This window comes from Lepidochelys kempii, chromosome 3 (genome assembly GCF_965140285.1).
Source record: "Lepidochelys kempii isolate rLepKem1 chromosome 3, rLepKem1.hap1, whole genome shotgun sequence".
Taxonomy (NCBI): domain Eukaryota; kingdom Metazoa; phylum Chordata; order Testudines; family Cheloniidae; genus Lepidochelys; species Lepidochelys kempii.
This window is the reverse complement of record NC_136382.1, coordinates 105209986-105223761: the sequence shown is the minus strand read 5'-3', so window position 1 is coordinate 105223761 and position 13776 is coordinate 105209986. Positions and strand designations below refer to the sequence as shown.

At 43.2% G+C, this 13776-nt stretch overlaps 1 protein-coding gene across 8 annotated transcripts in view; it reads left to right on the top strand.

Annotated features, from left to right (window-relative positions):
- The window catches only part of MAP7 (microtubule associated protein 7), a 201140-nt gene that overhangs the window by 135629 nt on the left and 51735 nt on the right, over positions 1-13776 (top strand). Inside the window, exon 1 of one of the 8 annotated variants that reach the window (XM_073337422.2) lies at positions 11986-12201. The exons of the other annotated variants lie outside the window; for them this stretch is intronic. Within the exon in view, the coding sequence (XP_073193523.1) occupies positions 12087-12201 (115 nt within the window). The 5' untranslated portion in view covers positions 11986-12086. Of the gene's footprint in view, positions 1-11985; positions 12202-13776 lie in introns of those variants that run through there. 8 annotated transcript variants of the gene reach the window in all.

Below are 13776 nucleotides of genomic sequence, written 5' to 3'. Positions count from 1 at the left end.
TCCCATTAAGCTGTTTGAGTTTCGCTTCTACCTCAGATATGGTGATGTCTACCTCCATATCCTCATTCCCATTTATCATGCTACCATTATCCCTAAGATCCTCTTTAGTCTTATTAAAGACTGAGGCAAAGTATTTGTTTAGATATTGGGCCATGCCTAGATTATCCTTGACCTCCACTCCATCCTCAGTTTTTAGCGGTCCCACTTCTTCTTTCTTTGTTTTCTTCCTATTTATATGACTATAGAACCTTTTACTATTGGTTTTAATTCCCTTTGCAAGGTCCAACTCTACTTGACTTTTAGCCTGTCTCACTTTATCCCTACATATTCTGACCTCAATAAGGTAGCTTTCCTTACTGATCCCTCCCTTCTTCCACTCCCTATATGCTTTCTGCTTTTTCTTAATTACCTCTCTAAGATGCTTGCTCATCCAGCTTGGTCTACAACTCCTGCCTATGAATTTTTTCCCCTTTCTTGGGATGCAGGCTTCCGATAGCTTCTGCAGCTTTAATTTAAAATAATCCCAGGCCTCCTCTACCTTTAAACCCATAAATTCTTCAGTCCAATCCACTTCCCTAACTAATTTCCTTAATTTTTGAAAGTCAGCCCTTTTGAAATCAAAAACCCTAGTTGCAGATTTATTTTTGTTAATCCTTCCATTCAGTTTGAACTGAATTAGCTCATGATCACTTGAGCCAAGATTATCCCCTACAACCATTTCTTCTATGAGGTCCTCATTACTCACCAAGACCAAATCTAAAATGGCATCCCCTCTAGTCGGTTCAGCAACTACTTGCTGAAGGAATCCATCAGCTATCGCATCTAGGAAAATCTGAGCCCTATTATTATTACTAGCACTCATCCTCCAGTCTATATCTGGGAAGTTAAAGTCTCCCATGATCACACAGTTTCCATTAGTATTTACTTTATTAAAAACATTAAAAAGGGCTCTATCCATATCCAAATTAGATCCCGGCGGTCTATAGCACACCCCAAGCACTATCCCAGGGGAGGCTCTAATAGTTTTCTTCCCCAATTTAATTGTTACCCAGACAGACTCAGTCATATCCATTTCATCTCCTACCGGTTTTTGAATGTTATGATTCCTGATGTCGGATTTTTGTCCATTTATTCTTTTGCATAGAGACTGTCCGGTTTGGCCAATGTACATGGCAGAGCGGCATTGCTGGCACATGATGGCATGTATCACATTGGTAGATGTGCAGGTGAACAAGCCCCCGATGGGATGGATAATGTGATTAGGTCCTATGATGGTGTCACTGGAATAAATATGTGGACAGAGTTGGCATCGGGCTTTGTTGCAAGGATAGGTTCCTGGGTTAGTGTTTTTGTTGTGTGGTTGCTGGAGAGTATTTGCTTCAGGTTGGGGGGCTGTCTGTAAGCGAGGACTGGTCTGTCTTCCAAGATCTGTGAGAGTGAGGGATCATTTTTCAGGACAGGTTGTAAATCTTTGATGATGCACTAAAGGGGTTTTAATTGGGGGCTGAAGGTGACAGCTAGTGGCATTCTGTTATTTTCTTTGTTGGGCCTGTCCTGTAGTAGGTGATTTCTGGGTACTCTTCTAGCTCTGTCAATCTGTTCTTTCAGTTCAGCAAGTGGGTATTGTAGTTTTAAGAAAGCTTGATAGAGATCTTGTAGGTGTTTGTCTCTGTCTGAGGGTTGGAGCAAATGCGGTTGTATCTTAGAGCTTGGCTGTAGATGATGGATCGTGTGGTGTGTCCTGGATGGAAGCTGGAGGCATGTAGACACGTATAGCAGTCAGTAGGTTTCCGGAATAGGGTGATGGTTATGTGACCATCGCTAATTAGCACAGTAGTGTCCAGGAAATGGACAGCTTGTGTGGATTGGTCTAGGTTGATGGTGGGATGGAAACTGTTGAAATCATGGTGGAATTCCTCAAGGGCTTCTTTTCCATGGGTCCAGACATTGAAGAGGTCATCAATGTAGCGCAAGTAGAGTAGGGGCATTAGGGGACGAGAGCTGAGGAAGCGTTGTTCTAAGTCAGCCATAAAAATGTTGGCAAACTGTGGGGCCATGCGGGTACCCATAGCCGTGCCGCTGACTTGAAGGTATATATTCTCCCCAAATGTGAAATAGTTGTGGGTGAGGACAAAGTCACAAAGTTCAGCCACCAGGTTTGCCGTGACATTATCGGGGATACTGTTCCTGATATCTTGTAGTCCATCCTTGTGTGGAATATTGGTGTAGTGGGCTTCTACATCCATAGTGGCCAGGATGGTGTTTTCAGGAAGATCACCGATGGATTGTAGTTTCCTCAGGAAGTCAGTGGTGTCTTGAAGACAGCTGGGAGTGCTGGTAGCGTAGGGCTTAAGGAGAGAGTCCACATAGCCAGACAATCCTGCTGTCAGGGTGCCAATGCCGGAGATGATGGGGCGTCCAGGATTTCCAGGTTTATGGATCTTGGGTAGCAAATAGAACCCCAACCAGGGGTATTCTAGGCATGTGTCTGCACAGATCTGTTCCTGTGCTTTTTCAGGGAGTTTCTTGAGCAGATGGTGTAGTTTCTTTTGGTAATCCTCAGTGAGATTAGAGGATAATGGCCTGTAGAATGTGGAATTAGAGAGCTGCCTAGCAGCCTCTTGTTCATATTCCAACTTATTCATGACGACGACAGCACCTCCTTTGTCCACCTTTTTGATTATGATGTCAGAGTTGTTTCTTAGGCTGTGGATGGCATTGTGTTCAGCACGGCTGAGGTTATAGGGCAAGTGATGCTGCTTTTCCACAATTTCAGCCCGTGCACATTGACGGAAGCAGTCTACGTAGAAGTCCTGTCTGTTTCGACCTTCAGGAGGGGTCCACCCAGAATCCTTCTTTTTGTAGTGTTGGTAGGAAGGATTCTGTGGGTTAGTATGTTGTTCAGAGGTGTGTGGAAATATTCTTTGAGTCAGAGACATTGAAAGTCGGATTCTAGGTCACCACAGAACTGTATCATGTTTGTGGGCATGGAGGGACAAAAGGAGATAGGACAGACTCTTCTGCTTGGCTAAGAGGATAGCTGGAAATATTAACAGTATTGTTGGGTGGGTTAAGAGAACTACTGTTGTGGCTCCTTGTGGCATGTAGTAGTTTAGATAGTTTAATGTCCTTTTTCCTTTGTAGAGAAGCAAAGTTTGTGTTGTAAATGGCTTGTCTAGTTTTTGTAAAATCTATCCATGAGGAAGTTTGTGTGGAAGGTTGTTTGTTTGAGTATCCAGTTTTGAGAGCTCATTCTTAATCTTTCCCTGTTTGCTATATAGGATGTTGATCAGGTGGTTTCACAGTCAGCGTAGCCTGTGTGATATGTAGATTTACCTTTAGTCCTTTGGGTATGATATCCATCTCTTTGCATTTGGAAGGGAAGATGATGTCTGTCTGTATCTGTACGAGTTTTTTCATGAAGTTGATGGATTACCACTCCATACAGCTAAATTCAGTGCCTTGCATAATGACAGGTTTCAGAGTAGCAGCCCTATTAGTCTGTATCCGTAAAAAGAACAGGAATACTTTTGGCACCTTAGAGACTAACAAATTTGTTAGAGCATAAGCTTTCGTGGGCTACGGCCTACTTCATCGAATGCATAGAATGGAACATATAGTAAGAAGAGAGAGATATATACAGAGAAGGTGGAAGTTACCATACAAACTGTAAGAGGCTAACTAATTAAGATGAGCTATTATGAGCAGGAGAAAAAAACTTTTTTGTAGTGATAATCAAGATGGCCCATTTAGCCAGTTGACAAGAAGGTGTGACGATACTTAACTTAATATGTGTAATGACCCAGCCACTCCCAGTCTCTATTCAAACCCAAGTTAATGGTATCTAGTTTGCATATTAATTCAAGCTCACTTTGTTTCTTTGTAGAACTGACTCATTTCAAACTGACAGTATCCCTTTAAGACCAACATGTTGACTTACACAGTTTTTCTTCATTCCATTATGCTATAACTACAGAACAAAACACCACAAATGTGTGAGTTTCTGGGATTTGTCATTTTCCATCACAGCCTTAATGCTGTGTCCACATACTTTTTATATTTGATGGGTCATTTTAGGGGGGCTTTGAGGGGTGACACTACTTCCACCAAATTTAAATACACTAAAATTCAGCTAGTTAAACTACAAAACATCCTTATGAATCCTAAAAAAGGGCAGGTGAAAACATTAGAGACATTGTTCTCCTGTGAATATGATAACTTGTATTTGCCAAGTTAGTGTTTGTCAATATTGGAGGAGAGAAGGGTTAGGAGGAAGAATAATGGTCCAATTGTGTTCCTGGGTATAGTCTAGTATAGTTATACTGGTTTGCACCCAGGCAATATCTTTTAATAACTTGCTCAACCTTTGAGTCATGCTTTTATGCTCTTACCTTGCAGCCTTGTATCATATGACTTGGTCATTGTACCTTATCCCTTAGTTTGGCACAGTCTTTAATGCAGGTTTGTTTGTTTTTTCCCTCTGGATTCAACATAAAATATTCCACGGCTATTTTTTCAACATATAAGCATTGTTTGATGGAATCAGGATCATGAAACTTTCTTTGAAGGGGACCAATACATTTGTGACATAATCCCATACATTGCCAATCAAAGTCTAAATATAATTGATGAGTAAATGGCTCTAATTCTTACACTAGAGTGCAAACTGTGCACTTCTACACAGGGAGCTATGGAAAGAAGTTTGTGAGAAGTCCTTGTGTGAAATGAGAAAAAAGGAAAATCAAATTTTAATTGAGTTTTGAAATGTTAATACTTTTTCATCCCTTGAAATATGAATATGTATCTCTGTATGTGTTTCTAGATCAGTATTTCTTTGCATGGCGGAGAAGGGGAAGGAGTATATATTTAATTTTAGCTGAGATGCAGAAAATTTAGCCTCAGATTCTTGTAAAAAATTTCCTTTACACATCCAGGAAGGAGTGAAAGCAGTTGAGACAATGTTATTCTGGTTCTAATGAGAGTTAATTTAGGAACAATCACTGCTAAAGGATTGATGGGTTTATTTAGAAGTAGGGATAGATTGAGCCTGTTATGGAAAAAAGTATGGGTATATGCAAACATGGGGATAATTGTTTTCGAAGAGTAATTTAATGTAAATTACAAAACCTAGCACTTACGCCCACAATTGACAAGATAAATCAGCTCTCAAGCCAAACATACAATCAGCAAACTTCCTATTAAAATGAAGAAGCTATTTGTTTTGTGAGGATTTGGGGGTTTTGTGGTTAATGGAAAGAGGTGGCTTTTTAATTGTTGGTTTAAAAGGTTGTTTTTGTCCACTTCAGTTGTAATATTCCGTCTATTATTCTGAACTCTCATTTTTTTGTGCCTTCAAGCCCTACTCTCATAACCTATCATCCAGGGGTGGCCAAACTTACTGGCCCTTTGAGCCGCATATGACAATCTTCAGAAGTTCAAGAGCTGGGATGCGCCTGGCAGGGCTCTTGGCTTCAGCCCGGTGGAGAGGGGGGTCTTGGAGCTTCAATCCTGTGGGAGGCACTTGCCGGGGCTTCGGATTTTAGTCCCGTGGACCGTGCCTGCCCGGGCTCAGGGCTTTAGCCCTGTGTGGAGGGTGTCTCGGGGCTTCAGCACCACTGGAGGCACCTGCCTGGGCTTGGGGCTTCATCCCCGCTCCTGCTGAAGCCCTGAGCCCCGGCATGTAATGCAGCGAGGCCAGCACGTAACAACATAAGAATGGCCATACTGGGTCAGACCAAAGGTCCATCCAGCCCAGTATCCTGTCTGCCAACAGTGGCCAATGCCAGGTGCCCCAGAGGGAGTGAACCTAACAGGTAATGATCAAGTGATCTCTCTCCTGCCATCCATCTCCACCCTCTGACAAACAGAGGCTGGGGAGACCATTCCTTACCCATCCTGGCTAATAACCATTAATGGACTTAACCTCTGTGAATTTATCTAGTTATCTTTTAAACCCTCTTATAGTCCTAGCCTTCACAACCTCCTCAGGCAAGGAGTTCCACAGGTTGATCATGTGCTAACTTTGTGAAGAAGAACTTCCTTTTATTTGTTTTAAACCTGCTGCCCATTAATTTCATTTGGTAGCCCCTAGTTCTTCTATTATGGGAACAAGTAAATAACTTTTCCTTATTCACTTTCTCCACACCACTCATGATTTTATATACCTCTATCGTATTCCCCCTTAGTCTCCTCTTTTCCAAGCTGAAAAGTCCTAGTGTCTTTAATCTCTCCTCATATGGGACCAGTTCCAAACCCCTAATCATTTTAGTTGCCCTTCTCTGAACCTTTTCTAATGCCAGTATATCTTTTTTGAGATGAGGAGACCACATCTGTATGCAGTATTCAAGATGTGGGTGTACCATGGATTTATATAACGGCAATAAGATATTCTCCGTCTTATTCTCGATCCCTTTTTTGATGATTCCTAACATCCTGTTCGTTTTTTTGACTGCCGCTGCACACTGTGTGGACGTCTTCAGAGAACTATCCATGATGACTCCAAGATCTCTTTCCTGATTAGTTGTAGCTAAATTAGCCCCCATCATATTGTATGTATATATTATTTTTTCCAATGTACATTACTTTACATTTATCCACATTAAATTTCATTTGCCATTTGTTGCCCAATCACTTAGTTTTGGAGATCTTTTTGAAGTTCTTCACAGTCTGCTTTGGTCTTAACTATCTTGAGCAGTTTAGTATCGTCTGCAAACTTTGCCACCTCACTGTTTGCCCCTTTCTCCAGATCATTTATGAATAAGTTGAACATGGTGCCACCAGGCCCCCTCCCTGCACAGCAGCTGCTGGAGCTGGCAAGCTGGGAACGGCGACTGTGAGGAGAGGCAGCAGCAAACAGCTGGGAGCTGCAGGGGGAGCCGCTGCTTTTGCTGCTGCCTCTCCCCATGGAGCTAAAGCAGCAGCCCCTCCCTGCAGCTCCAGCTGTTTGCCATTACCTCTCCATGCACAGGTAACACCTGGGAGCTGCAGGAAGGGGCCGCTGAGGGGAACAGGGGCATGTGCCTGGTGGGGACATGACTCAAGCTGTTGGGGTGGGCGAACCTTTCAGTTGTGCCCCCTTCACTCTCAGCAGCCACCAGTTGTCTCTGGCAGAAGCCCCTAGGCCCCTCTCCTCCCACCCCACTGTAGGGCAGAAGTTCCAAATTCCCCTCCCCAGTCTGCTAGGTGGAGAACGCAGGGGGAGGGTGTGGGGGGCTCCACGAGCCTCGCTTTCACTGTAAAAGAGCCACATGTGGCTTATGAGCTGTGGTTGGGCCACCCCTGCTATAATAAGTTGCTGCTAATGTATGTTTCTTTCATTTGGCAGCTTTTCAGCCCTGGGAATCCTTTTAAAAATTATCATGACCTTTATGAGTTTTGTTGCATCTTCTAAGGATTTACATATTCTTTTGCTTAAATGCTCTATCCCTAGGGGCAGAGGCAAGTGATAGTGTTGCTAGCAAGACGAATGGGAATTCTCAGTGTCCACCCAGCAGTGGTTGGAAAGTGTATATGGTAGTGGAGGCTTTACCCCAAGACTTCAGCAGAAATTTTTTTTCAGCCTCTGGCTCCCAGAAAACAAATCTTAAAAGTTCAAATACATCATTTCCCTTGCTCTCCCTACAGGTCACAGCTGGCCAGAGCCTGCACCTGTTTTCTTACTACAACCTCCATAAACAAAGTATCCTCAGACAGTCTACTTATCTGCCTAAAATTGCACAGGGGAAGGACTACTCCTGCTTCACTCTAAAAGGACAAATATCCATCATTTTCTGCCTCTCTGAAGTATTTTTTCTCCTCTTCACAAAAACTACATTTCTTTAGTTTAATATGTACTTTAGTGGGAACATCTAGGTAAACCTGTCCAAGGACAAACTTCTTCCTTCTCCCATGATCCTCAATTTTTCTGTGAATGTGATCCTGAAGGGATAAACATACAAGACACACAGGATAACCCAGACTACTGCCACTATGACCATTATGATCTTCTAGTCTGATTTCCTGCATAACACACTCAAGAAGCTCACCCAGTAATTCCTGTGTCTAACCCATAACTTCTGTTTAGCTGTAATATCACTGAGTGGATCTTCTAAGCACTACTGCAATAGAAATGAGACCTACAAATAGGGGAGACAGTGGAAGTCTGAAGTGAAGGGTAGCAGCTTCACTAGAAGTAATGGGTTAGAAGAAGTGATTTACAGACTGAGGACATAAATGGAACATTGCATTCCCGTTATTACAGGACAGCATTAAAAACAACAAATTTAGGCCAGGAGAAGACAAAAGTAGCATTGAAATAGCAAAAATGACTCTTAAAATTGCACGGTGGTGGTCCCTGCTAACGTGTCTCAATGATTTCCAGTTAAGACGTGTTTAGTTTAAAGTAAAAAGATTTTTCTGTCAGTCCTACAAACTCAAAATGACTTCCAAGGGTCAAGGCAAGTTACTTCTTTCTTGTGTGTCCTCCCTAGTAACAACAGTTATGCAGGCCCAATTGTGCCCTTAGTGACACCTGTGCAACCCCACAATTTCCAAATTATGCCCATAATGACACCTATGTATCCCCATTGCCTTCAGTGGGTTTGCAGCAGTGTACACAATTTAATAATTATTCTGTTGTTGAGTCTAGTTTGCTGTCTCTTAACTGTCAAGTATTGGGGTAGCCTTGTTAGTCTGTATCCACAAAAACAATAAGGAGTCTGGTGGCACCTTAAAGACTAACCGATTTATTTGGGCATAAGCTTCTGTGGGTAAAAAAACCCCACTTCTTCAGATGCAGCTGTGACTCAACAGTTAAGAGATGTTTCAGAGTAACAGCTGTGTTAGTCTGTATTCTCAAAAAGAAAAGGAGTACTTGTGGCACCTTAGAGACTAACCAATTTATCTGAGCATAAGCTTTCGTGAGCTACAGCTCACTTCATCGGATGCATACTGTGGAAAATACAGAAAATGTTTTTATACACACAGACCATGAAAAAATGGGTGTTGATCACTACAAAAGGTTTTCCTTCCCCCCCCAACCCCACTCTCCTGCTGGTAATAGCTTATCTAAAGTGACCACTCTCCTTACAATGTGTATGATAATTAAGGTGGGCCATTTCCAGCACAAATCCAGGGTTTAACAAGAACGTCTGAGGAACAGTGGGGGAGGGAAGGAATAAACAAGGGGAAATAGGTTACTTTTTACAATGAATCAACCATTCCCAGTCTCTATTCAAGTCTCTAAGTTAATTGTATCCAATCTGCAAATTAATTCCAATTCAGCAATCTCTCTTTGGAGTCTGTTTCTGAAGTTTTTCTGTTGTAATATCGCAACTTTCATGTCTGTAATCGCGTGACCAGGGAGATTGAAGTGTTCTCCGACTGGTTTCTGAAGGTTATAATTCTTGACATCTGATTTGTGTCCATTTATTCTTTTACGTAGAGACTGTCCAGTTTGACCAATATACAAGGCAAAGGGGCATTGCTGGCACATGATGGCATATATCACATTGGCAGAAACCTGGTGGCTGAACTTTGTGACTTTGTCCTTACCCATAACTATTTTACATTTGGGGACAATGTATACCTTCAAATCAGCGGCACTGCTATGGGTACCCGCATGGCCCCACAGTATGCCAACGTTTTTATGGCTGACTTAGAACAACGCTTCCTTAGCTCTCATCCCCTAACACCCTTACTCTACTTGCGCTATATTGATGACATCTTCATCATCTGGACCCATGGAAAAGAAGCTCTTGAGGAATTTCACCATGATTTCAACAATTTCCATCCCACCATCAACCTCAGCCTGGTCCAATCCACACAAGAGATCCACTTCCTGGACACTACAGTGCTAATAAACGATGGTCACATAAACACCACCCTATACCGGAAACCTACTGACCGCTATTCCTACCTACATGCCTCCAGCTTTCACCCTGACCACACCACACGATCCATTGTCCACAGCCAAGCTCTAAGATACAACCGCATTTGCTCCAACCCCTCAGACAGAAACAAACACCTACAAGATCTCTATCAAGCATTCTTACAACTACAATACCCACCTGCGGAAGTGAAGAAACAGATTGATAGAGCCAGAAGAGTTCCCAGAAGTCACCTACTACAGGACAGGCCTAACAAAGAAAATAACAGAATGCCACTAGCCGTCACCTTCAGCCCCCAACTAAAACGCCTCCAACGCATTACCAAGGATCTACAACCTATCCTGAAGGACGACCCAACACTCTCACAAGTCTTGGGAGACAGGCCAGTCCTTGCTTACAGACAGCCCCCCAGCCTGAAGCAAATACTCACCAGCAACCACACACCACACAACAGAACCACTAACCCAGGAACCTATCCTTGCAACAAAGTCCGTTGCCAACTGTGCCCACATATCTATTCAGGGGACACCATCATAGGGCCTAATAACATCAGCCACACTATCAGAGGCTCGTTCACCTGCACATCTGCCAATGTGATATATGCCATCATGTGCCAGCAATGCCCTTTGCCTTGTATATTGGTCAAACTGGACAGTCTCTACGTAAAAGAATAAATGGACACAAATCAGATGTTAAGAATTATAACATTCATAAACCAGTCAGAGAACACTTCGATCTCCCTGGTCATGCGATTACAGACATGAAAGTTGCGATATTACAACAGAAAAACTTTAGAAACAGACTCCAAAGAGAGATTGCTGAATTGGAATTAATTTGCAAATTGGATACAATTAACTTAGGCTTGAATAGAGACTGGGAATGGTTGATTCATTATAAAAAGTAACCTATTTCCCCTTGTTTATTTCTTCCTTTTCCCCCCCGCCCCCACTGTTCCTCAGACGTTCTTGTTAAACCCTGGATTTGTGCTGGAAATGGCCCACCTAGATTATCATACACATTATAAGGAGAGTGATCACTTTAGATAAGCTATTGCCAGCAGGAGAGTAGGGTGGGGGGGAGAGAAAACCTTTTGTAGTGATAAACACCCATTTTTTGTGGTCTGTGTGTGTAAAAACATCTTCTATATTTTCCACAGTATGCATCCGATGAAGTGAGCTGTAGCTCACGAAAGCTTATGCTCAAATAAATTGGCTAGTCTCTAAGGTGCCACAAGTCCTCCTTTTCAGTTAAGAGATGCAACTCTTAACTGTGTTGGCTTTTCACTGTTAACAAATAAAAACAGAAATACTTAGATTTGTCAATAAAATAAGCCAGTATGACTCTGAATCCACAAAAGATCCAACTTAGTGAGTAATATGATAGTGTTTTTCACGGGTGTTGGAACAATTTGTGCAGTGGGGGTGCTGAGAGCCATTGAACCAAACTGTAAACCCTGTATATGATGGAAACCACTTCAAGCCAGGGAGTGCAGCAGCACCCTACTTCCAGCACTTATGCTGTTTTTGCATGATCAATTTTCAGAGTAAAATCACGCTAAGCTAGAAGTAGGTGGCAGAGTATGGCTTAGAAGAGAGGGCAGTAGGCGTTGACAGAGGTGTGGACTACAAGTACTGAAATGTAGTCCAAAGCAGAATTGTACAGTGCTTTGAAGATCAGGAACGGAAATTAAACATGATAGAGAAAAGGAAAGGGAGCCATGAAAGAGCTTGGAATAGGTGATCACAAGAGTCATCTGTAAAAGGTCAGAGAATCCAGGATAACCATCTTAATTGTTCTGTAATACTTCTTGTGGACATGGCTTCAGGGTCTAATGAGCCATTCAGGACTCTGTCCACTTATCTATCCAGACAAGTTTCAGTATAGCAGCCGTGTTAGTCTGTTTTCGCAAAAAGAAAAGGAGGACTTGTGGCACCTTAGAGACTAACAAATTTATTTGAGCATAAGCTTTCGTGAGCTACAGCTCACTTCATCGCATGTGTCATAAATATAAAGGGACTGGGAGCTGTTAATTATCTCATAGCATTCCCCACCTCCAACCGAAAGCCTAAGGTGTACCATATTAATTCTCTAAAGCCCTTTTATTCCAGAGAATTAAAGGTTTGACAGTTTACAGCCCAGGGAGGAGACGACGCTGAGTGGCCTGAAGGTGTTTACTACGAAGGGAAATGTGCTGGTGGTGTGGAAGAGGTGAACCTCTCCATGACCCTTGGGCGTATGCAGCGACAGCAGATCCAGGAGCTGTGCACTAGCTACGCGCCAACGTTCTCAGCCACCCCAGGACTGACTGAACGGGCATACCACTCCATTGACACAGGTAATGCTCACCCAATTAGGGTCCAACCTTACCGGGTGTCTCCTCAAGCTAAAACTGCTATAGAATGGGAGATCCAGGATATGTTACAGATGGGTGTAATCCGCCCCTCTGAAAGTGCTTGGGCATCTCCAGTGGTTCTAGTTCCCAAACCAGATGGGGAAATACGTTTTTGCGTGGACTACCGTAAGCTAAATGCTGTAACTCGCCCAGACAACTATCCCATGCCACGCACAGATGAACTATTAGAGAAACTGGGACGGGCCCAGTTCATCTCTACCTTGGACTTAACCAAGGGGTACTGGCAGGTACCGCTAGATGAATCTGCCAAGGAAAGGTCAGCCTTCATCACACATCTCGGGCTGTATGAATTTAATGTACTCCCTTTCGGGCTGCGAAATGCACCCGCCACTTTCCAAAGACTTGTAGATGGTCTCCTAGCGGGATTAGGAGAATATGCAGTCGCCTACCTTGACGACGTGGCCATATTTTCGGATTCCTGGGCAGACCACCTGGAACATCTACAAAAAGTCCTTGAGCGCATAAGGGAGGCAGGACTAACTGTTAAGGCTAAGAAGTGTCAAATAGGCCTAAACAGAGTGACTTACCTTGGACACCAGGTGGGTCAAGGAACTATCAGCCCCCTACAGGCCAAAGTGGATGCTATCCAAAAGTGTCCTGTCCCAAAGTCAAAGAAACAGGTTCAATCCTTCTTAGGCTTGGCTGGTTATTACAGACGATTTGTACCGCACTACAGCCAAATCGCTGCCCCACTGACAGACCTAACCAAAAAGAAACAGCCAAATGCTGTTCAGTGGACCGGAAAGTGTCAGAAGGCCTTTAACAAGCTTAAAGCGACACTCATGTCTGACCCTGTACTAAGGGCCCCAGACTTTGACAAACCGTTCCTAGTAACCACAGATGCATCCGAGCGTGGTGTGGGAGCAGTTTTAATGCAGAAAGGACCTGATCAAGAATTCCACCCTGTAGTGTCTCTCAGCAAAAAACTGTCTGAGAGGGAAAGCAACTGGTCAGTCACTGAAAAAGAATGTTACGCCATTGTCTATGCTCTGGAAAAGCTACGCCCATATGTTTGGGGACTGCGTTTCCACCTGCAAACCGACCATGCTGCACTGAAGTGGCTTCACACCGTCAAGGAAACTAACAAAAAACTTCTTCGGTGGAGTTTAGCTCTCCAAGATTTTGATTTCGACATCCAACACATCTCAGGAGCTTCTAACAAAGTGGCTGATGCACTCTCCCGTGAAAGTTTCCCAGAATCAACTGGTTAAAATCGTCCTTGAGATGTGGAAAATATTGTTAGTCTTTATGTACTTGGTAGTATATTTAGAGATGCCTGTGTCTTATTAACTCTGTTTTCCTAGAGCTCCAGGAAGAAATCCCAGCCAGTGTTTCACCCTAGCTGAGATTTGGGGGGCGTGTCATAAATATAAAGGGAAGGGTAAACCCCTTTGAAATCCCTCCTGGTCAGGGGAAAGCTCCTCTCACCTGTAAAGGGTTAAGAAGCTAAAGGTAACCTCGCTGGCACCTGACCAAAATGACCAATGAGGAGACAAG